General features: G+C 35.7%; 1 protein-coding gene and 1 pseudogene across 2 annotated transcripts in view; one reads left to right on the top strand and one right to left on the bottom strand.

Annotated features, from left to right (window-relative positions):
- CPB2 (carboxypeptidase B2) overlaps window positions 1–21,332 on the bottom strand; it is a 39,668-nt gene extending 18,336 nt beyond the window's left edge. The window contains exons 1-6 of one of the 2 annotated variants that reach the window (XM_016136433.1): window positions 21,202–21,332; window positions 10,897–10,972; window positions 9,227–9,351; window positions 7,632–7,782; window positions 4,360–4,461; window positions 2,575–2,679 (exon numbers count right to left, since the gene is read on the bottom strand). In XM_016136433.1, the coding sequence (XP_015991919.1) occupies window positions 2,575–2,679; window positions 4,360–4,461; window positions 7,632–7,782; window positions 9,227–9,351; window positions 10,897–10,972; window positions 21,202–21,275 (633 nt within the window). In that variant the 5' untranslated portion in view covers window positions 21,276–21,332. The remainder of the gene's footprint in view (window positions 1–2,574; window positions 2,680–4,359; window positions 4,462–7,631; window positions 7,783–9,226; window positions 9,352–10,896; window positions 10,973–21,201) is intronic. The other variant, XM_016136434.1, reaches the window with a different exon arrangement.
- Window positions 1,075–1,193, top strand: LOC118609776 (annotated as a pseudogene).
- Window positions 21,333–21,533: the final 201 nt, after the last annotated feature.

Genomic DNA, 21,533 nt, shown 5'->3' with positions numbered 1-21,533 from the left:
AGAAGAAAGTATATATATCCAAGAACTGGAAATCTACTAAACAAAAAAATGAAAGCATGCATAGCAGGTGTAAGGAATGAGAAAAATGGAAGGAGAGGAAATTAAGAAGTCACATTGTTAAGTGGCCCCTCCTAGCCTTCCTTGTCCATGGTCACATTCTAGATTTAAGGATCAGGAAGAGAATTATTTCTGACATCCAGGGGATGGCCATGGGAGAACTTTACTAAAACAGAGCTGAGGTTAGGTTAGGTTTGGTTATGTAGAGTTTAAGGAGCTGAGAAGATGATTAATCAAATGGGTCTCACATGTGGACTTTGGATTCACTCAGAATGAATGCAAGAGTTGGAGGGAAATGAAGGACCATGAGCCAGATTCTAGGAAATTATCTGGAGGCCAATAGATGACAGTAATAAGAAAAGACAAAGTTAGAATAACCAGATCAGATCATGAGTTTGAGGGGAGAATGAGAGCAATGGCAGTATTAGGACAGGAGAATGTTGATTCACTTCTCCTGGTCCCTTGGCATGTGGAGATATGAAAGAGCAGGCCCTCTACTTGCTGGAGCTCCTATGAAGCAACATCCTTCTCAAGTCATGTGTCAGTTAAGATGAGGAACAACAGAAGGAATTCTGTGGAGGCCTTGAGATTGTAGAGTGCCAACTTGTGTGCCATTAAGTGAGAGTTCTCCAGGGCAGAAGTTAAGAGGAAAGACAGCAGTGAAAAAAGCCAGCTTACAGACAAAGTACTGAGCAAGGTGTGATGGTTCATTGGACTCATATGTTGTGCCAGACCTGTGCTGGATTTGACCTTGGTGATGTAGTCATACACAAGTAAGTCTCAGCCCCTGCTTTTTGCAGAAGTAGAAAGGATCTAAATTTGGCCTCCAGAAAATGAAAGAGAGGCACAGAAAGAAATGATTGGCCTCAAGTTTTCTAAAGTGTAGAACAATAGGTTTCCTTTAGCTGAGACTGAAACAAAACTTTAAAAATCTTTATTGAATTGGAGAAGGAAGTGACAGACCGAGATAATGGAAAATATGTATCATGGTCTCTGCCCCACCATGCTTCTGGTTCCTGCTATGGCCATGCCAACCTGAACAAGTCCCATCCCATCTGATCTGAGAAGCTAAGCAGGGTCAGGCCTGGTTAGTACTTGGATGGGAGGCCAATTAGGAAGACCAGGTGCTGTAGGCATAATTTACTTTTTTTTTTTATTTAAGGAAAAAAATTTTATTTTATTTATTTTTTTATTTATTGTAACCTGACAAGGTCCTTGGAATCTGTGAGATCAACCAAGGGTTGCCTCACCTAAAAAATAATAAATAAATAAATAAATAAATAATAAAATAAAGTAAATATTTGGTCTTTGACACTGCTTTCTGATACAGAATTCCTAAATCCCTTGAAATTTTCTGGGTAATAGCAATATCCTTTGCTCTGATGAGGTAGGCTCCTGGATAAGGACTAGCTAACAGAAAGACCAAGCCAGGATTAGAAGCTTGAAATTTTCAGCCCCATTCTTTATCCTCCAGGAAGAGGAGAAGAACTGAAAATTGATCCATCATACCTAAATGATGAAACCTCTATAAAAATCCCAAAGATATGAGGTCCATGGAGCCTCCGAATTTCTAAACACATGGAGGTGCTGGGAACGTGGTGCACCCGGAGAGGGCAGGGAAGCTCTTCATCCCTTCCCACATAGTTTGCCCTATTCATCTCTTTTATCTGTCCTTTCATATATAAACTGGTATATGGTAAATAAACTGTTTCTTTGAGTTTTGTGAGCTGCTCCAGCAATTGATTTAACCCATGGAGGGGGTCTTGGAACTGTTCAATTTATAGTTGATTGGTCAGAAACAAAGATAACAACCTGGACTTTCAATTAACATCGAGTATGGAGAGGGGTCGGGGAGGCTTGTGGAATCTAATGCTATTGCCAGGTAAATAGTGTCAGAATTTAGTTAAATTATAGGATACTCAGCTTGTGTCATAGAATTGCTTGGTGTGGGGAAAATCCTCACATATCTGGTATCAGAAGTGTTGTGAGTGTAGTAATATGAGATTAAAGGAGAAACGTAGGAGTAATGTAAGTTTTCTTTACACAGAATTGAAGGCAAAGACTTCAGTTTACCCTTGAGTGCTTTACTTTTTAAATATAAAGTCTACTTCCACAAAAATTTTAAAGCTAAATATTGTATTTTATTTTTCCTCCTACAGTTGTTTGAATCATTATGAAAGTGAGATGATCTAGATTAGTTTTAGGCAGGAAAGAATGGAGCTTAATGTCCATTAAAAAGAGCTTGTACTTGAGCACAAAACTCAGGCTCACAGTATTGTCTCTCAAATTTAACATGTATAAGTTATGGCTCTCAAATTTAATATGTATAAAAGTCACCTGGGAACCTTGTAAAAATTGTAGATTTCTAAGCCACAGATTTTAAGTCGAGTTCTGGGATGTGATCAGGGGAAATGCATTTAATAAACAGTCCAGCCTATTCTGACACAGGTGGTCTTAGTCCATATTAAAAAAAAAAAAAACAACTCTAGTTTAAAAGGATGTAAATGCTGTACTTACATAGCCTATGAACCATAAGCAGAAAGCAGGAGAGATCCATTCTCTGGCATGGATTCCACAGTCAATCCACACAGCATTTTTTGCTGATTGTTCCTTTCTAGAAACCTACCCAAAGAAAACCAAAAACAATAATGAGAAGCCTCAGGATAATAACCTCCATATATTTAGTGCTTATATCTAATTCTTTTAATGAATCTCTGAAATGTGCATTACTCTGCATTGCTTTCAGAATTCTCAAGGGAAATTAAAAGCTGGTGAGATTAAAGGTGAAGAGATGAAATTACTAGCCAACTTCACATAACTGGTGAGAGTCAGAATTAAGGTTTAAAGTCAGAACTTTTAATTTAAAGCTCTTCTTTTTTCTCCCATATTTAACTAGTCACACCAGTGCTGTATGTGAAAATGTAGAAGTAGAGACCAGAGAACTAGTATTTCAGGCAATTTCTTCACACTTCATTATAGATAAATAAGTATGTGTTGGGTGGGCAACTTTCTGCAGGAGGTGTGGAACAAGAGGTGCCTGGCTGATTTAATCTATTCAATTTAATAAGAAATCTTAAGTCATCTGAATTAGTTACCTTCTAACTGTGCTGAGCAAACACTCAGTGCTTTTCCTGACACTGGAAAGATAGAGGAACCCCAGAGAGTTACATTATGCCTTAGTTAAGTAAGAGTAAGACTAAAACATGCAGAAAGTATGGCTTTTCAACTTCTATGTCCCAGAAACACAAGTTTCAAAGAATATACACTATGTGGCTGAAAGAAAATGTCATGAATAGGTATGCCATGATTACATGGATCCAATCTGATTGACCAACTTGGCTACCAAGAGGGCCCAATGTTTCATATGTCTTTCTTGAGTCTGAACTGCAAGTTCCTGTCAGAATAGATTAAAACCAAGAAATTCTGACTCAAAATCTTATCTTTGGATGACCAAAGAAGCTCACCTATCACAACTTAGACCTTATTTTGGGAAGCAATAGGCAAATTAAGTGTTACTAAATCACATGTATTTTTCCAACGATTAAACATTTTTAGAGCTTCTTTTTATTTTTATTTTTTTTTAAATGTTTTTAGTTGGGGAGAAGTATAAAAAGAAATACAGAAATAGAAATTAACAGGCAGGAATTAGTATGGCTTCATGGCTCCTCAAAATTCCTCCTGCGGTCATATTCATTCGCCTTTACTGAAGCCAATTTATTCAACTGAAATAAATAACCAAATGGACCATGACTGGGGCAGAAGCTATTATATGAGCCCTATTGCCAAAACTCCCACACTGCCCTTGTTCCTACCTTTCCTTGGGCTTGGTTGTTCAGCTTTTTCTTTGGTTTTAAAACCTGTGTCAATGTCAGTGTTTGTCCAATAATAGATTTCCTCTCTCTTTTTCTCTGTTTTCCTAAGTAAGCCAGTCAGAGATAGGAGTGGTGGTGATGGGGATGATATAAATAAAACAAGGGCTTGATAAATAATCCAGACCACTCCCCTCATTTTATAACAGCAGGCTCTGAAGCTCAGGTAGATTAAATTGCTTATCTATGCCACATAAACAGAGACAGAGTTGATTCTAAAACTGAGGTCTACTCATAGACCAACACTGCATTAGTAATTGAAAAAAGTTTCTAAGGTGATAACCAACCCTAAATAGCTGGGTATTAAAGTTGAGGAACACTTGTAATACGAATATTTCCAGAACTTAAAGAAAAAAATCCAAGTTATAACAAGTGTCATTAGAGAATTACATCCCCCAAAATTGAAAGATCAATGACTTTCCCCATGATATACCTTTAAAACATAAAGTGGACGCTTCTCATATGAGGATCCAATGTGAATTTTTTCAACCATATCAGGATACCGCTCAGTAATAACTTCAATCCAAGAATAGATCTATCAAAATGGAAAAAAGCAATCAGTCGCAGAGCAAGTTCAAAGCATTTCCCTGACCAAAGGAAACAGACACATCTTCAAGGAAAGGAGAGCTCTCTAAAACCTCTGTATGTAGAAAGAACGAAGAACTAAAACACTTGAGGCAGGATGTTCCTTCTGCTGTTTAGGAAAAATCAATAAAATTAAATTTTGAAAAGTATTAAGGTTTAGAGAAAGAGTAGAAAAATACCGAGAAACTTATGACAAAGCAGGAAAAGTTCATCTTTAAAGTATGTCTCCTAAGAGTTATTTTTTATAGCCTCGTCAAATCGAATCCCTGCCCCTATGTATGAAATCCTCCTTGCCATTAATTCAAGAGTTCACATTTATATGGGACTTTTTTTTTAATTCAATTTTCAAGAGTAACCTAAGGAAGCCCTGGGTACCACCTTTGCATAGGATAAATGGCAGTGCCATTATTTTCCACTAAAGACCTGTGCATTCACAATAAGATCTGGGAAATTATGAGAGGCAAGAGTGAGTACGATTTGGAGAAAAAAAAATCATTTTTACCCTGAGAAGGAATTTGATTCCAGACCTCTTTCCTGGGTGGAAGTCTAGTGGTATTTGTGATTCTGTCAAGATTATACTGGAAGGACAAATTAAAAACTCCAGGCCTGACTTTAAGCTAGCATCTACTTCAAAGCTGGTGTTGAAAGATGTAACTTGCTCATGTTTCAATGTAGACCAACTTCTCAGGGGCCACAATTAAACGTTTATACCTTCTGAAATGGGAATAACCAATCCTTGGCCTTACTTCTAGAAACTTCTTTAGAGGTAATTTCAAATAACAATCCTAGCTGATGGGAACTGGAGCACCATCTACCCTTGGATCCTCTTAGAGTAGCATAACTAGAGTGAGTGGTTGTCCTGTGCTGGGAATTAAGATGCTTCTGGGAATCCTACCTGCCACCAAATGCCAATGTCGTCAATGTCCAAGGTGTTGGAAATTTAACCATCAGAGATTTCCTCAGTGGGCCTTTGTTTACAGTGTTACTCTTCTAAGGAATCTGAAGGAACTACTATATACAACTATTATGTATTACGTATTACGGTGGTGGTTCAGCAGATTTCCTCCAACAGGGGAGGTTGTGTTGTATAGATGGGGCTTTATAGAAAACTTTATTTCATAGTCTAATCTGAGGTAATGAAGATAACATCCTTTAAATAACTCCCTTCTTTTGCCATTTGTTTTTTTCCTTACAGTGAATTACTTAAGATTTACTGGTGAGAGTCAATGACAAAAGAACACCTCTTGCTTACCAGGTGACCTTGCGGTGCAGACTGAAGGAGAGGTCAGTGCTAAAGGAAAAGGAAGGGCTTGGAGGAATTTTCTGAGAGCAAGATTGCCATGGTTCCTATGAACCTCCTCCTAGAAAGGATTGGATGTGGGGAGGAGAGGTCCAAACTTTTTCTGAAATAACATTGTTATGAATTTAATTGTGTACCCCTTCCCCCGCCCCAATTCATATGTTGAAGCTCTAACTTCCAATACTTTAGAATGTGACTGTGTTTTGATATAAGGCCTTTAGAAGAGGTAATTAAATTGAAATGAGGCTGTTAGTGTAGGTCCTAATCCATCCAAACTGGTGTCTTTATAAGAAGTGGAGATTAAGATATACAAAGAGATACCATGCATGTGTACAGAAAAAGAAAAGACCATGTGAGGACATAGTGAGATGACAGCCATCTGCAAGTCAAGGAGAAATACTTCAGAAGAAACCAGCCCTACCAAGACATTGATTGTGAACTTCCAGCCTCCAGAACTGTGAGAGAATAAAGTTCTGTTGTTTAAGCTACCTAGGAGCTTTGTTATGGCAGACTAATATAGTGTGCAGCAAACTCATACAGTCAGGTACTTCCCCCCCCCCCCCATGTGTTTCCAATTCTTTCCTGGGGATAGGGTAAGAAAAAACTAACTTTTTTAAACAAAAATTCAAAAATATATTTTAAAAATATTAAAAATACTTGTTTAGGTAATTCCCCTTCTCCGCAAACTCAACAGAGCAGTGACATATTTATCTTCTCCATTCCTACTTTGCCTCTCAACTGAGGTTTGCTTATGCAGGGCTGCTGATAGATGCTGGAAGGAGATAGTCCATGTGGAATAGATAGAGACAAGGTATGAGAGATAAAAGAGGGAGATGGCATTTTAAGAATCCCATCAATGAACCAGACAAATTGATTCTAGAAGCAGACTGAGTTCTGGTTTAATTAACTAGAAAGGAACGGAGGCTTTTGAAGATTAATACAGAAAATTGATTTTTATTACTTAAGTCTTAAAAAAATAGATATGGTCCTTAATAGGTTCTGGGCATCTAGCCAAAGATGATAAAATCATGCATATTAAGCAATATAGCAGTGTACTTCTATGAAAAAATAAAAGGTACCAAGGAAGTCTTATTCCTTGAAGTATACTATGTAAAAAAAAATCCTCCAAGGGGGCTAACCCTTTCAACAAATAAATATGGGGAAATAACTTTTAGGGTATTATATGAAAACTTATTGAGGTAAACCAAACATTGACATCTTCTTCAGGTTCTTTCTAGGAAAACTGGAACTTTAAGAAGTACCAATGGAAAAAAAATTGATTTTTTAAAGATTAAAATACATTTTTCTTCTTCTCATTATTACTGTTGTTGTTGTTGTTGTTGTTGTTGTTATTATTATTATTATTATTATTTTAATAGATTTCTCCGAAGGGGAATAAAATGGACTTATTTATAGTATATTAAATATAAGTGAATAAATTTATTTAATTCAGTAAGATAATATGGCAATTATTCAACAAGAGTATAATTAGAGTTATGTTCCAAAGAGACATGATTAATTGAACTGTTAATGTTTGTGTGTCGTTTCAATAAAAAGCCCTATGTTATTTCCTGCTGTTCCTCAGCAGGCAGTGTTACTCCTAGCAATTAGAGATACTCTTAGCTGTGGACAAACAGCCTGCTCAGAGGCAGTGCACCAAATAAAATGCAATCTACAGAAGGATGGATTACCACCATATGATCAAGCGAATTGTGATTTTTTTTTTACCCTCTTCCACGAATTATGATACTTTAATAATTTCCCATGGAAATGCTGGTTAAATGAAAATAGCAATTTTGGAAAGAAATGGAATAACTTACTTCATTTAGTGAGTGATAATTTTCATAATATGAGGAGGAGGCCCGGGGGATGATTGTGCCGTTGAAAGTCTGCTGTCGGATAAGATCTTCCACATCTTCCATCAAGACACTAGGTGATGAAACAGAGGGCAAACTGGTTTCCAAAACAGCCCTGATTTTCCCATGTGGCCCATTGTAGTCACAACAGGTGAGCATGGGGGTAAAATCATTAAGAAATCTAATAAGCAGAAGATCATCAAGTGAAAACACCACCTACCAGTGTGGTAAGCTGAAATTCACAAACTCACATGGGAACTGGACAGAAAGTGACTACTATATGGTATATTTTCAGGGCCTCCAATATCTCGCCCTTTCCTCACTGTTATTAACATTTCTTGGTTGTGCTTCATCAGTGTCTTTTATGTGAACATGTGGGTTAGTGAACAACTTTCTTCAATTCAGAGTAACATTGTATTATTTTCTTTTTAGTTAAGAACCAAAGAGATGCAAAATGCCTTTTTGTTTTCCATTGTGACAACTGTTGACCTATACCAGAAGTTCTACATACCCAAAGATGATCATATCTCTAGAAAAATAGAAGCACAGGAAAAAGGAAGTTACAGGAAGGTCATCAGTAAGATGACTCGAGAAGTACCACATGGTTAACTAGGCAAAAACTGAATTAAGCCATTTAATTACTTAGAATAAACAATTTGAAAGTAAACTATCATTTTAGGAAAGGTTTCTCTACTTTTATTTAGGCCAATAGATAAGAGCCAAAGCTTTGACATCAGGAAGATCTGCGTTCAACTCCTACTTCTACCATGTTCTAGCTGGTTGACTTTGAGAAATTCATTTGTAAGTTTGAAAAACTTTTTCAAATAAGGAGTAAATGATACGATGTATACAAAGGTTAAATAAGGAGTTAAATAAGGAGTAAATGATACAATGTATAAAAAGGTTCAGCAGGTTCCTAGAAGGCAGTAAACACTTATAACATTATTAATAATTATCATAGCGTATTCTTCAAAGGTTACCCATGATACACAGAAGAGAGCCTGGCCTTCAGGAAGTGCTAGAGCAACCGAAGACACTGACATGTGGGCAATGGATACAAAGAGGAGATGTTGCACAGTAGACTCCAAAAGTAAGAGACCATGAACTCTGAGAAGAAATCCTAGACTTTTTAGTCTAGGACCAGACATTCTGGAATGCTCACTGACCTGGTGAAGGAAGCAAAATCCTATTTATCAGCTTCCTTTTTTGAGAGATACCACAATGTCTACTAAAGTGAATGACGATTTTGCTCCCCAAGTCTGGCTATAGAGTAAAGGAACTATAAGAAGGAAGGAATTAGGAGGAACTTAAGAGGCTCCATGGGTCATTGAGTCTAAATCATTTTGAGACAAGGGAATACGGTCATGGGAAGTTAAACCATTTGATCAAACTCACAGAGTTAGCCACTTGGGTTTCATCTCCAGTCCATTTTTGAGATTTTCTTATTGTCATGTTTAATGTAAGTGTTTATTTTTCCAGGAAGCAATTATACCATCTGCTAGTCAAATGCATCATAGGTGTTTATAATAGCAATTTAATAAATATTCAATGATGCCTACCTGAATGGAATTCTGCTTTCATTTAAATGGGCTTTCACAATGCTTAATTCGGAAGCATTCACAAAAAAATGGACTTCTTTTTCCTTCACAATAAATTCAGCTGTTACTGGCTGCCAGAGGACAATCTGCAGTTTCAAGAGAGGAAATCGATAAAATAAAAATGGTTTTTCATATCATTCTCTTCTGTAGCTAAAGACATTAAACGTGTATATAAGGAAAATGAAAAAGATATTTCCTGGCCACTGGTCCTCATTCACACAAGTGGCATTATAAACATTTCTTTTTCCGGGAGTTTGTTTTATCCTTCTCTATAACCTCAATTGCTAACAATGGAATATGCTAGGTATTCAATACATATTTGATGAGACAATGAATGAATGAATATATTTATGATTCAACTGTAAAACTGGATGTATATGTCAGATGTTTAGGAGGGAAATGAAATTTTGTCCAGAAAGTTGATTAAATGTTAATTTTCTTTACTAAAAATTTCATATCTTTAACATTACTATTGTGTTGGTGTTCCTATTCTTTAACCTAATTATGGACTTTGGGCAATGCCTTCAAAAATTATTTATATACATGTTTTTCTATATTACTGTACTTTATCAAGGCACTTTCACACTCATTTACTTTGATCATTATAATAGCACTTTGATATAGACTGAACAAGTGTTATTATTTTTATTGTTTGGATGAAGAAATTAAGGTTAATAGCAAACTTATCTAAAATCACACACCTAGGAAGTGGCAGACCAAGAACTAAATTCTAAATCTCTGATGTGTCCTCTGGTGGTATTTCCTCTTTCCATGGTGTGGTGGCTGTGAAAATTCACTACTTAGCAATTCTGTTGGGAAAAGCATAGTTGACCAACCTTCTCAACTGTTCCCCATCTTGATCCACCTGTCTGAGGCCATGCTCCTCCAGGGCTGTAGCCACACAGTGATTGAGCACTGCGGGAGAATTAATACAAATCCATTCCTGCTAGGTATGAGTTTCCTCTTACAGGTGACTTTGGCTTAAGGGCTCACCATTGGTCCAGCCAAACTTTCATTGGAATCACCCTGTAATCTAGAGGTTCTCAATGCACAATTTTCCTTTCTGCGCAGTTGTCAGAGCTTCATCGTGGTCTAAGGGTCTTCCTTGCCATCTTCGGTTCCTTCCTAGTAAATCTCTCTGCTTCTTGGAGAATCCTAACTGGTCTGTTTCTTGGAGAATCCTAACTGACAAACATGGAGCCATCAATTTTTTACCATGATATCTTGCAACTCATCAGTTTTCTACACCTTAGGCATTCTGGGGAGATGGATCCCAGGCATGAAAATTTTAATAAATTTTCACTTTTATTTTTGATATTTACTTCTTGATTAAAAACCATTGTTTTATAACCAAAGTCCTTTTGGACCTCAGTTACCGTAGCATCTTTGTAAGTACACACTTTTAATCTCAAGATGCTATTATGCAATTTGCTGAAAAAACAATAATACAAATGAAGAAGTTTCGATTTGAGGAATGGGTAAAATCATGTAAGTATGTGAAGGGTGAGAAGGCTATTAGAAGAGGGGTTTATACCAACTGTAGATAAGTTAGACAACATATAGGAGAGAATATGGCACACTATACTTCTACAGAATGAAACCAATATAAATATCTATGAGGGAAAAATTACCTCATATGTTGTAGTGAGATTCTGCAGAATTTGAGCTTGTCTAGAGGTTCTGGGAAGAACACATATAACTTGGCCACTAGAAAAAAATAAAACAGAATTTTGATATTAAATAAAAAGTAAAATTGAGATAAATTATACTGGGAAGAGCTTTAAGATAATTATAAAAAGGAAACAAACTCAAAATGTTAAAAGGAAAGAAGATCTTGCTACAGACTAAGTTTAGTGTTAAAAAAGAGAACATCCACTCACTCTTTCTGCTCCTAAGCAATTGCAAAATAAACAGCTCTCTTGAATGAGAGTCAGCTTGCAGAGTGCTTATTTTTTTCTTCTCTGTGTGTGTGTTTTAAAAATTAAATATTGATGTGTAAGGGAATATTTATGCTAAAATTAGTTTATTACATAATAAAAGGAATGTTTCTGAACCCATTACCCCACTTAACAAATCTAACTTTATTGGTGTCCTTGAAGCTCCCCACCATACCCTTCTACCATGTCCCAAACAGTATCCACTACCCTAAATTTTCATTTTGCTCATTCCCTTGCTTTTCTTTATAATATAGACTTTCGAACACATGTATGGATTCTTGTACACGTGGATTCCTAAAATATCCTTAGATTTGCTTGATCTAACCCTACAAAATGGTATGCTATATATTTTCTTCAGTATCTTTCCACTCAACATTTTATTTTCAAGATTACATTTGTGTTGAAGTATTTGTCATAGTTCACATGTGCAAGAATATGTCTGCAAGTGGAATTGCTATTTCTTGAGGGTATACACAATTTTAATTTCATGAGATAGTGCCAAATTATTTCTCAAACTTTTGTATCAATTTATATTCTCATCCATAGTGGAAAAGATTTCCTATAGCTCCTCTTCTTTGCTAACACTGATGCTATCTGACTTTAACTTTTTCAATCTAATGTCTTTGGAATGGAATCTTCTTTCGATTTTAATTTTAATTTTTTGACTTACTAATGAAATACAGTTATTTCCATTAGTTTTTTGTGTGTGTGACAGTTGGCTAGTATAATTTCTTTCTATAGGCTAGATACTAACTCTTTTTAGTTATGTGTATTGAAAATATCTTCCACCAGTTTGTTTGTCTTTTCTCTTTCTTAATGATGCATTTTTATTCATCATCTCCTTCTGGGTTTGTGCTTTTGTGTGTGTGTTAAGAACTCTTTCCCAATCCTGGGTCATAAAGATATTTTTTTATATTTCTTTTGTCTTTCTCTTTAAAGTTTTTTAAAAAATAATTTAATTTTTAGTTACAGTTGGCATACAATATATTAGTTTCAAATGTACAACATAGTGATTAGACATTTATATTACTTACAAAGTGATCACCCTGATAAATCTACTACCCATCTAACACCATACATAGTTATTACAATATTATTGACTATATTTCTTACACTATCCTTTATATTCCCATGACACATTTGTAACTACCAATTTGTACTTCTTAATCCCTTCTCCTTTTTTACCCACTCTCCCAACATTGCTCCCATCTGGAAACCTCCAAAACATTCTCTGTATCTATGAGTGTTTCTGTTTTGTTTTTTGTTTGTTTTGTTCTTTAGATTCCACATGTAAGTGAAATCATGTGATATTTGTCTTTCTCTGTCTGATTTACTCCACTCAGCGCAATACCCTTTAGGTCCATCCATGTTGTTGCAGATGGCAAGACTTCATTCTTTTGATATTTTTTATGAGTAAGTAGTTTCATCGTATATATGTTCCACCTCTTCTCTATCCATTCATCCATCAATGGACAACCAGGTAGCCACTGTATCTTGACCATTGTAAATAATACTTCAATGAACATATGAATTCACATGTCCCTTTAAAGTAGTGTTTGGATTTTTTTTGGATAAATACCCAGAAATGGGATAACTGGGTCCTCCATGTCTCTTGTTGTAGCCTTTGTTTTAAAGTCTATTTCGTCTGGTGTAAGTAGTGCTATATCTGCTTTTTTATTTGTTTGTTTCTATTTTTTATGAAACATTTTTTTCCATCCCTTTACTTTCAGGCTGTTTGTGTCTTTTGATCTGAGTGGGTCTCCTGTAGGCAGTATATGTGAAGGTCTTGTTTTCTTATCCATTCAGTCACCCTTTCTTTTGATTCAATCCATTGACATCTAAAGTAATTGTTGCTAGATATGTAGTTATTGCCATTTTATTATTTATATGTTTGATACTAGCTTGGTGGTGATGAACTCCTTTAGCTTTTTCTTGTCTAGGAAGCTTTTTATCTGTCCTTCAATTCTAAATGATAGCTTTGCTGGGTAATCTTGGTTATAGGTTCATTTAAGCTTTTAATCCATTTGGAAATTATTTGTTTGAGTGCAGTGTAAAGAAGGAAGTGAGTTTGTCTTAGCATTAGTTTTTAATCATTAATACTTTCCTCAGGGATCAGCTATGTAAAATCTGCTATATATAAGTTCATACTTTTTTTGCAGAGACAAAAACGGTTCATCACACTATTTCCTCTTCTTGGGCACACAGAGAAACTGCATTTCTCAGCCTTTTATATGGTTGCATTGAGACCAGGTGCCTGAGTTCTCAACAATGGGAATGTGTGTGTGAGTAATATGCCACAATTAAGAGCAAGTGGGAGTCTTCTCATTCTTATGTTCCCTCTCAACTTATGGCTAGAAGCAAAGAACTCTAAGATATGGAATGGGAAAATGGAAGAAGCCCAGATCTCCAAGTTGCAGGAGAGCATCAGAGAGAGCCCTGTGACCTTCATCAACTGGTGATCTAAACAAGAAATAGAACTTTGTTATGGCAAGTCAAACTGCTTCAGGTATTAGAGCATAATCAGGGATTACCCTCACTAATATAGTGTTGTCTCTTTTTTGGCTCTCTATTATGTTCCATTGATTTACTTGTTTAGCTTTGTGCCTAAACAACTCATCTTTGTGACTGTAGCCTTATATTAAATCTTAACACCCTATAAGGAAAGCTCCTGCTTCCCCTCTCCCTTGCCTATTTCTTTTTAAAAATATCTTCTTTGTTTGGTCATCTGCTTTTCCATACACAATTTGAAAATCAGCTTGTCATGTTCCATGAAAATTTTTGAATTTAAATTATAATTATATTGAATCTATAGATCAGTAATTTGAGGAAAACTGACATCCTGATGGTTTTAAGTCTTCTCGGTCAATACAGTAGATATGTCTTTCTTGCTGGGATATAAAAATGAAATTGATTTTTAGATATTAATTTTCTATCTGGCTCCCTTGGTAATTTTGATCATTTTAATGTGGATATTTTTGGGTTTTTTCTTTGCAAATAATCATTACAACTGCACATATTAAGTTTTGCTTCTTTCATTTCAATGCTTATAGGGTTCCCCACCCCCTCTCCCTTACTGTATTGGCTAGGACCTGCAGTACAGTATTGAATAGAAGTGGAAATAAAATGTATTATTCATAATTTTTAAGGAAAACTTTCTAACATTTTACCATTAGAATACTTGTTGTAGTGTTTTGGTAGGTGCCTTTTGTCAGGTCAAGAAGTTTCCTTCAGCTCTGTGATATGAGTTTTTATCATGAACAAGTGTGGATTTCATTACATTTTTATGAGAAGAGCACAAGGTTTTCTGGTTTAATTTCTGAATGTGATGAATTACATCAATAGTTTTTTTAAGTCAACACTTGGTTTAATTTTTTTTTCCTCACCTTTGCTTTGTCATATTTCTTTCTGCCTTGCAATGCTTGCTAAGGCCATGAGGAATGCTTAGTGATTCTTGCAAAACCAAAGTAATAGACTAATGTGAATAAACATGGATTAACATTATTTTCATATATCATTTAATAAAAAAGAAAATAATTTCTTAGTAAATTTTCTCTTACTTGCAACTCTTTATCCATTTTTGGCAGTGAGGAAGATTTGGGTAAAGAGAGAATGAAAACAGTAAAGTGAGGAATTGTAGATATATGTGGAATCTGTTAACAGCAATGGTATTCTCAAGTTTCTAGTTTACCTCTAAGTAACTTTTTATTTAAATTAAGATTAAGCTATATTGATGGCATTTGCCAGAAGGGGGCCTATTTAACTTTAAATGGTTTTTCTTTTATTTTTAGACAAATACTGCTATTGAAATATGATTATAAATATTTTATAAATATTAAGAAAGAAAATATTTTGCTTTTGCTTTATTTTAAACTAATCTTAGACTTTGCCTCCAGTCAGGATGGAGAAACAGGAACCTCCTGCCTGAAACAAAAAAGCTGGCCTAACTCTACAAAATAATACATTTAATACATTGAATATCAGCAATAGGATTACTAAATGCAATACTGTATGCTAGATTGGATCCTGGAACAGAAAAAGGACATTAGTGGAAGAATTGGTGAGATCTAAATAAAGTCTGGAGTTTGGAGTTGGTTAATATTAATGAACAATGCTTTTTTTCCTTTAGTTTTAACAAATGTACCAAGGTATTATGACATGCTAACCTTAGGGGAGAATGAGTGAATAGTGTACAGGAACTCTGTAACATCTCTGCAACTTTCTACAAATTTAAAAATATTCCAAATAAAAATTTCATTTTATTTTAAAAAAAGACTGTGCCAAGAGCTCTGGAAGCATAAAAGAGGTTATAACAACTTCTGTTGTCATTATTGGCAGAGGATTTATAAAAGAGATAACTGGGTAAGTAAGAGTGTATATGGGCACAATGATGGGAAACAGTGTCACTATTGAAATGGCAAGATGTTCATTATTGCCAAGTATAAGATAGAATAGTAGGTAAACAGAAATAAACTTGGAAACTTATGTTAGACTTTATCTAGAGAAGGTTTTGAATGGATGCTGAGAAATTTGGTCTTTATTTTGTAGGCAATTAGGAGTTAGGAAAGTGACATCATTTGACTTGTGATTTATAAAAATAACTTTGATAGCAGGATGGAAGATGGTTTTTATTTTGGAAATCCTGATTAACAGATTATACATTTTGGAAATAAACCTTTATAGATTTTGTTATCAGAAGAGGGAAAGAGTAGCTTACAGAAACAACAGACTAGGAAATTTTATGTGGATCCTAGTATAGTTTCAGCATAAACTATTCAATTAGTGCTTAAAGATATATGCTCAAGGGTATGTATTACAGGATTATTCATAGTAACAATAACAGGAAACCATATGAATGCTTATCAGTAATAGAATATTGATATTGTCTCCACATTCTATAATGGTTTATAATCATTTTAAAGAATGATTTAGACTTATAATTGTTAACTTGGGAAAGATTTACATGATGTATTATGAGAGAGAGCAAGTGGAGAACTTTATGAAATACTACCTATTTTTTATAAAAATAAATTAGAAAAAGGAAAATTATATATATTAAATGCAGGAGAAAATTATGAATGAATAAACAACACATTATTAACATTGATTTAGATGGTGAGGAATGGCAATGAAAGATTGGGCAGATAAGGGAAGGGAGAAGCAAATAAGATTGTTGAGAGAAATGAATGAAAAGATGATCACCAAAATGTTAATGATATTTTCTCAGAGTGATGAAATTTCAGTGTTTTAGCCCCTAATTTTATATTTTTTATATTATTTACTTTTAAATAAAAAATACTTACTGTACTTAGAAAAAATACTATTTAAAAGCTACTCTGACTATGAAAAAGCCACTACTGAGCTTCTCGTGATGCTGTGACCCTTGTACTAGAACATTTCTTATTGTTTTCAAATGTCTTCTAAGCCCATCAGTGAGGCAAAGTTACCCAGTGGGTTTTATAGCTTTTCATAGTATTTTCAATAAAAAGTATGCCCTTTTTTTAATCTTCATTTTTTTTCTTCACCATCTGCCACAAGAGTGCTTACATTTCTAGTTCACCTAGTTCAGGCCATTGTTTAATCCAAGCTTCCAAAAACCATCCTGGCAGCAGTTGGCACCACCTCTCAAGGATTTAACTAGAATGTTAAATCCTGTATTATGAGTAAGTGCACCCCTTTAGGGATACATTCTCTTTCTTTTATTAACATACTCAGCACTTCCACACCCAGATAATGTCATGACTAAATCCTAGTTATTGGTTTGGAGGCTGGGTGGGGAAGCGAGAGTAGACCCTGATAGTTGACAGTAGGAGTAGGAAATAGTATTAGAGAACTGAGTTTTCCAGCAGCAATTAAGGTGACAAGATCGCTAAACAATAGAAGCCAACTGGCAGTACTTAACCACATGTTAACAAGTTGGGTACAAATATTGTAATGAGCAGCAAAGTCAGAGTGGCAGCCAGAGAAACATGACATTCAAATGCTATAGAATTAAAAAGAACACAGAGTTCTTAGGGGCAAGAGAGATGGGCAGCCAACAATGATATTGCTCAATCTATCATCAAAATAAATCAAGAATGGATGAGAGAGGCTAAGGACAGATATCCTAATCAAAAATCACAATCCGTTATCCAGTTTCCACATTTGGGCCAGTTCTTAGACCTAGAATTTTTGCCTGAAAGAAGAATCAAGTGCCTACTAAGAAAGATCCTGCAACAGTGCAGAAAGGACACATGATCATGACTTCCTCAGTTGGTTCTGAAAGGGACCTATGACAACTTACTCAGGGAACTCCACATATTAGGTCTTTGGGATGCTGCACCCAAGTTGACATTGAAACTTGGAGATCTGGAGTCCTGATGTAAATCTAGCTCATAGTATATACACTTTGGTCCATGGATCCCCCCATGATCATGTCTATGGTTGCTAAATGTATACTTGAATTGAACATATTTGGTAGTTGGCAGAACCTTCATATTGGTTTTTTGACTATAAAATAAGATCTATTATAGCAAAAGAATCCTAACAGTGAAACTGTTCATCTGCTAGCCAAGATAGTGGAATTAAAAAAAAATGTATCTGGGGGAAATGGCAGATATGAGTATCACTTTTAAAGACTTAAAGATGCAGTGATAGTGATTCCCATCTAAAACACTTTCAATTCACTAGTCTGGATCCCACAAAAATCAGACAGATCCTAGAAAATGACAGTAAACAATCAAACTCAACCAAGTAGGAGTCTTAGTCGTAGGACTCAACATAATATCTTTGCTGGGAAATACCACAAGTATAAGGTATTCAGCTGTTGAGCTGACCATATCTATCAGAAGAAAAGTATCAGAAACAATTCACATCTACTTGGGACAGACACTGATGTATATCTACAGTCTTGGTTCAATTTAAATTAACTTTCTCACTAACTGTAATAACATAGTCTAAAGAGAAGTAGTCTGTATGGATAGTTCAGTCCACTATATCAGTGACATCATGTGAATCTTGGGTAAAATGAGCAAGAAGTGCAAGTGCATTGGAGGTTCTGGTAACACACATGTACTCCCAAGAGTGGGAGATAAATACCATCAAGATTTAGGGCCTGCCACACTACAAAAATTTTAAGGGTCTAGTGGTCTTGGATAGGTTGAGAAATTCCCTCTCAAATAAAAGACAAATTATTACATCTCAACCACCTTTGCTAAAGAAGGGAGCACAATTCCTTATAAGTCTTTTAGAATATGATAGCCTCACTTGGAAATACTGCTTCAACTCATATATTAGATGACATGAAAGACTACCATTTTGTGAGAGAACCAGCGCAGAAATGTTCAGGATGTGGTGCAAAAGCCCCGATACTTGAGCCAAGTGGCCTGGTATACCATATGGGATTAGAGGCATCTGTAGTAGAAAAAGATACCACTTGGAAGTTGGGGCATATGATAGGAGAATCACCAAGTAGTCACCTAGAACGAGGCCATGGAATTTGCAATGGAGACTCATACACTTTTGAGAAAAAGTTCCTGGCAGCTATTGGACCCTAATAGAATGGAATGCCTGATCATGGGACAATAAGTGGCCATGGGGCCAGCCTCACCCACCATGAGCTGGGCTCGGTCATACTCACTGAAGTAGGCAAAATAATGTTTACGTCTTATTCCCCAGAACCACTGAATGTTAACTTACATAACAAAAGTGACTTTGCCAATGTGGTTAAGGATTTTGAGGTGGGATGTTATGTTAAATTATCTCAATATTTTCCCAAAGATGCTTAAAAGTGGAAAAAGGAAACAGGGAGATTTGCCTTAAGAAAAGGTCAGAGTGATTCAGTATGAAAAGAACTTGGCCTGCCTTTGCTGGCTTTAAATATGGAGGAAGTGGCCATAAATTAAGGAGTAAGAGTGGCCTCTAAAGCTGGAACAAGTAAGGAAATGGACTCTCTAATAGAGCCTCCAGAAAAGAACACAGCCATGGCTAACACCTTGATTTTAGCCTAGTGAGACTGATTTTTAATTTTTGAGCTACAGAAATGTAAGATGATAAATTTGTATTGTGTTAAGTCAATAATTTGTAGTAATTTGTTACATGGCAATGGGGAATATCCACTCACCAAGTTATAAGATTAGGCAGGCCTTCCTGTAGTCCATCATAAGATGAAAGTGGTTTATCTATGATCATCCACAGGCAGGGCCAGGGGACACAGTGAGGTGCATGAGAAGGTGCCCCAGACCCATGTGTCATCCACTACTGTTGCACCAATGACTCTGTCTAAACTCAGCTATATACTAATAATTGCATATGAAGGTCCTTTATGAGCAGTTAATGAATGAGTGTTGTAGTCATTAGAATGTACTTCTAAGATCTCCAACTGCAAGGTGTGTAATTGATGGAAGGCTCCAGTTGCTGTGCTTAAAATCTGTCCCTGTGTTAATATGAAGGTCATATTTCCAACTGCCTGCTTTCAGCTAATAACTGACCATGGTGAGAATACTAAGAAAAGCTCATTTTTGAAAGACAACTCTTTTGATAGATGGCATTGGCTCAAGGACTGTCTATCAGCTTTGCAAAAACTTTCTTAGTAATGCAATACAATTTAAGACTTTCCCTTCTCTACCTTTTCCCCCTTCTTTTCTCCTCCACAGAGTTGAAACCCGTATTACAGTCCCATGGCTCTCTCAGTCTTCTCTTGACCCCTCCCCATTTCTGCCTCTCAAGCATTTTTCTCAACACATATCTTGCACGTATAATTCAATTTTGTGTCTGCTTCTTGGAAGGATAAGAACTAATGCAAGTAGAGAAAGGGGAATTTTGATATATGGATAGTCAGCTTTTTATGTGTAGGCACAAATAAAAAGTGGACTGGAGCTGCATTATAGACTCACTCAGGGGTGGTGCCGAAAGACAGCAGTGAGAGAAACATTCTCAAATAGGCAGAGCTTCGGGCAGTACATCTGATCATACATTTTGTGTGGAATGAGAAGTTATACAAAGTTAGAATATACATGGATTCATGTGCAGTGGAAAATGGTTTAACTGGTCAAGAACCTGGAAGGAGAAATATTGGTAAATTAGGGACACTTGAAAATAATGATGAACAAAAAAGAATCGACCAACTATAGTTAGTTCACTGGTGATGTGCAAACACAGCTTTGGGCTCAGCAGTCAAGCTCTGTCATCTTAAGTGCTGTCCTATGGCTCTTTATGACTCAGAAAATTTTTTCCAGTAGAATTTTTCCTGCCCCTGGTATATCCCTTCTCTCTTTGCCACTCACTAACCTGGGGAGAGAAATCTGTCTCAGAAATTATTGGAGAAGAAAAGGATCATAGAAGCAAAGCAAAGGAAAAAATAAGATAAATCCAAAAGGAAACAATATAAATTTTAAAAAGCTTCAATATTGACTAATTAATTGATAACAATATTATACACAGCTAGGAACTATTTTCAGCATGTATTAAGTATGCCAGAGCATATTCATTTGTGTTCTTCTACGTGGTTTACAGTAGAAAATCCTAAGGGAATCACTCTACTAAGCAAAATAACAATTAGATATGTTCACATAGCTGTTCTTATAACACAACTATTCTTCCTTTTACATTCCATACTGAATACTCAAATACGATCAAAGCCTCCTATTCAATACCTCGACCCTCTTCTCCTACCTATATTCCATGCATAAGAAAAAAATAAATGATCTATAGTTAATTTGTTTTATATGTTAGAGTATAAATAATTATTTTTTAATAAAAGTTTGTTTCTTTATTCTCCACAGCCACTGAATATACATATCATCCATGATCCTCCTAGCAATAAAACTAAAGAGAGATAAGACGCAGACCTTATATTTAGTGTGACCCTTATAATGAAATCTACTATTTGTCAGGGAAACATGGAACAATTCTGAAAAAGCTGACCTTCAAACTTTGCTATTTGCTTCCCAGTCCAATGCACTGACCAGATTCCATGTGGGGCAAGCAAATGGCCCACCACCCTCTAGAGTTCTACTGGGTTACCTTTGAAATGCGAAGGCATGCTGCTCACAGAAGAGGATGGTGGCTACAAGGACTCCAAAGCTATAAAACTTCATCCTAACAGTGATCTGTGGAAAAACAAAATTATCTGAAGAGAAAGACCCTGACAGCTTGTTACGCAAGAGCCTTCTTTACACAGTGGTTAAAATATAATGACATGTTTCCTCTCATTTCTGTAATTAATCAACTTAGCTTTCATTTCCACTCTCCAGAAGAGTGTATGATGAGAGTTGTTCTTTTAGACTATCTGGAAGATATTTAACTTAGCAAGAAAAATGAGGCCAAGAATTAAAAGATAGTGATGTAGCAGGAAT

Source organism: Rousettus aegyptiacus, unplaced genomic scaffold (genome assembly GCF_014176215.1).
Source record: "Rousettus aegyptiacus isolate mRouAeg1 unplaced genomic scaffold, mRouAeg1.p scaffold_m13_p_11, whole genome shotgun sequence".
NCBI lineage: Eukaryota > Metazoa > Chordata > Mammalia > Chiroptera > Pteropodidae > Rousettus > Rousettus aegyptiacus.
This window is presented reverse-complemented; position numbering and strand designations above follow the sequence as displayed.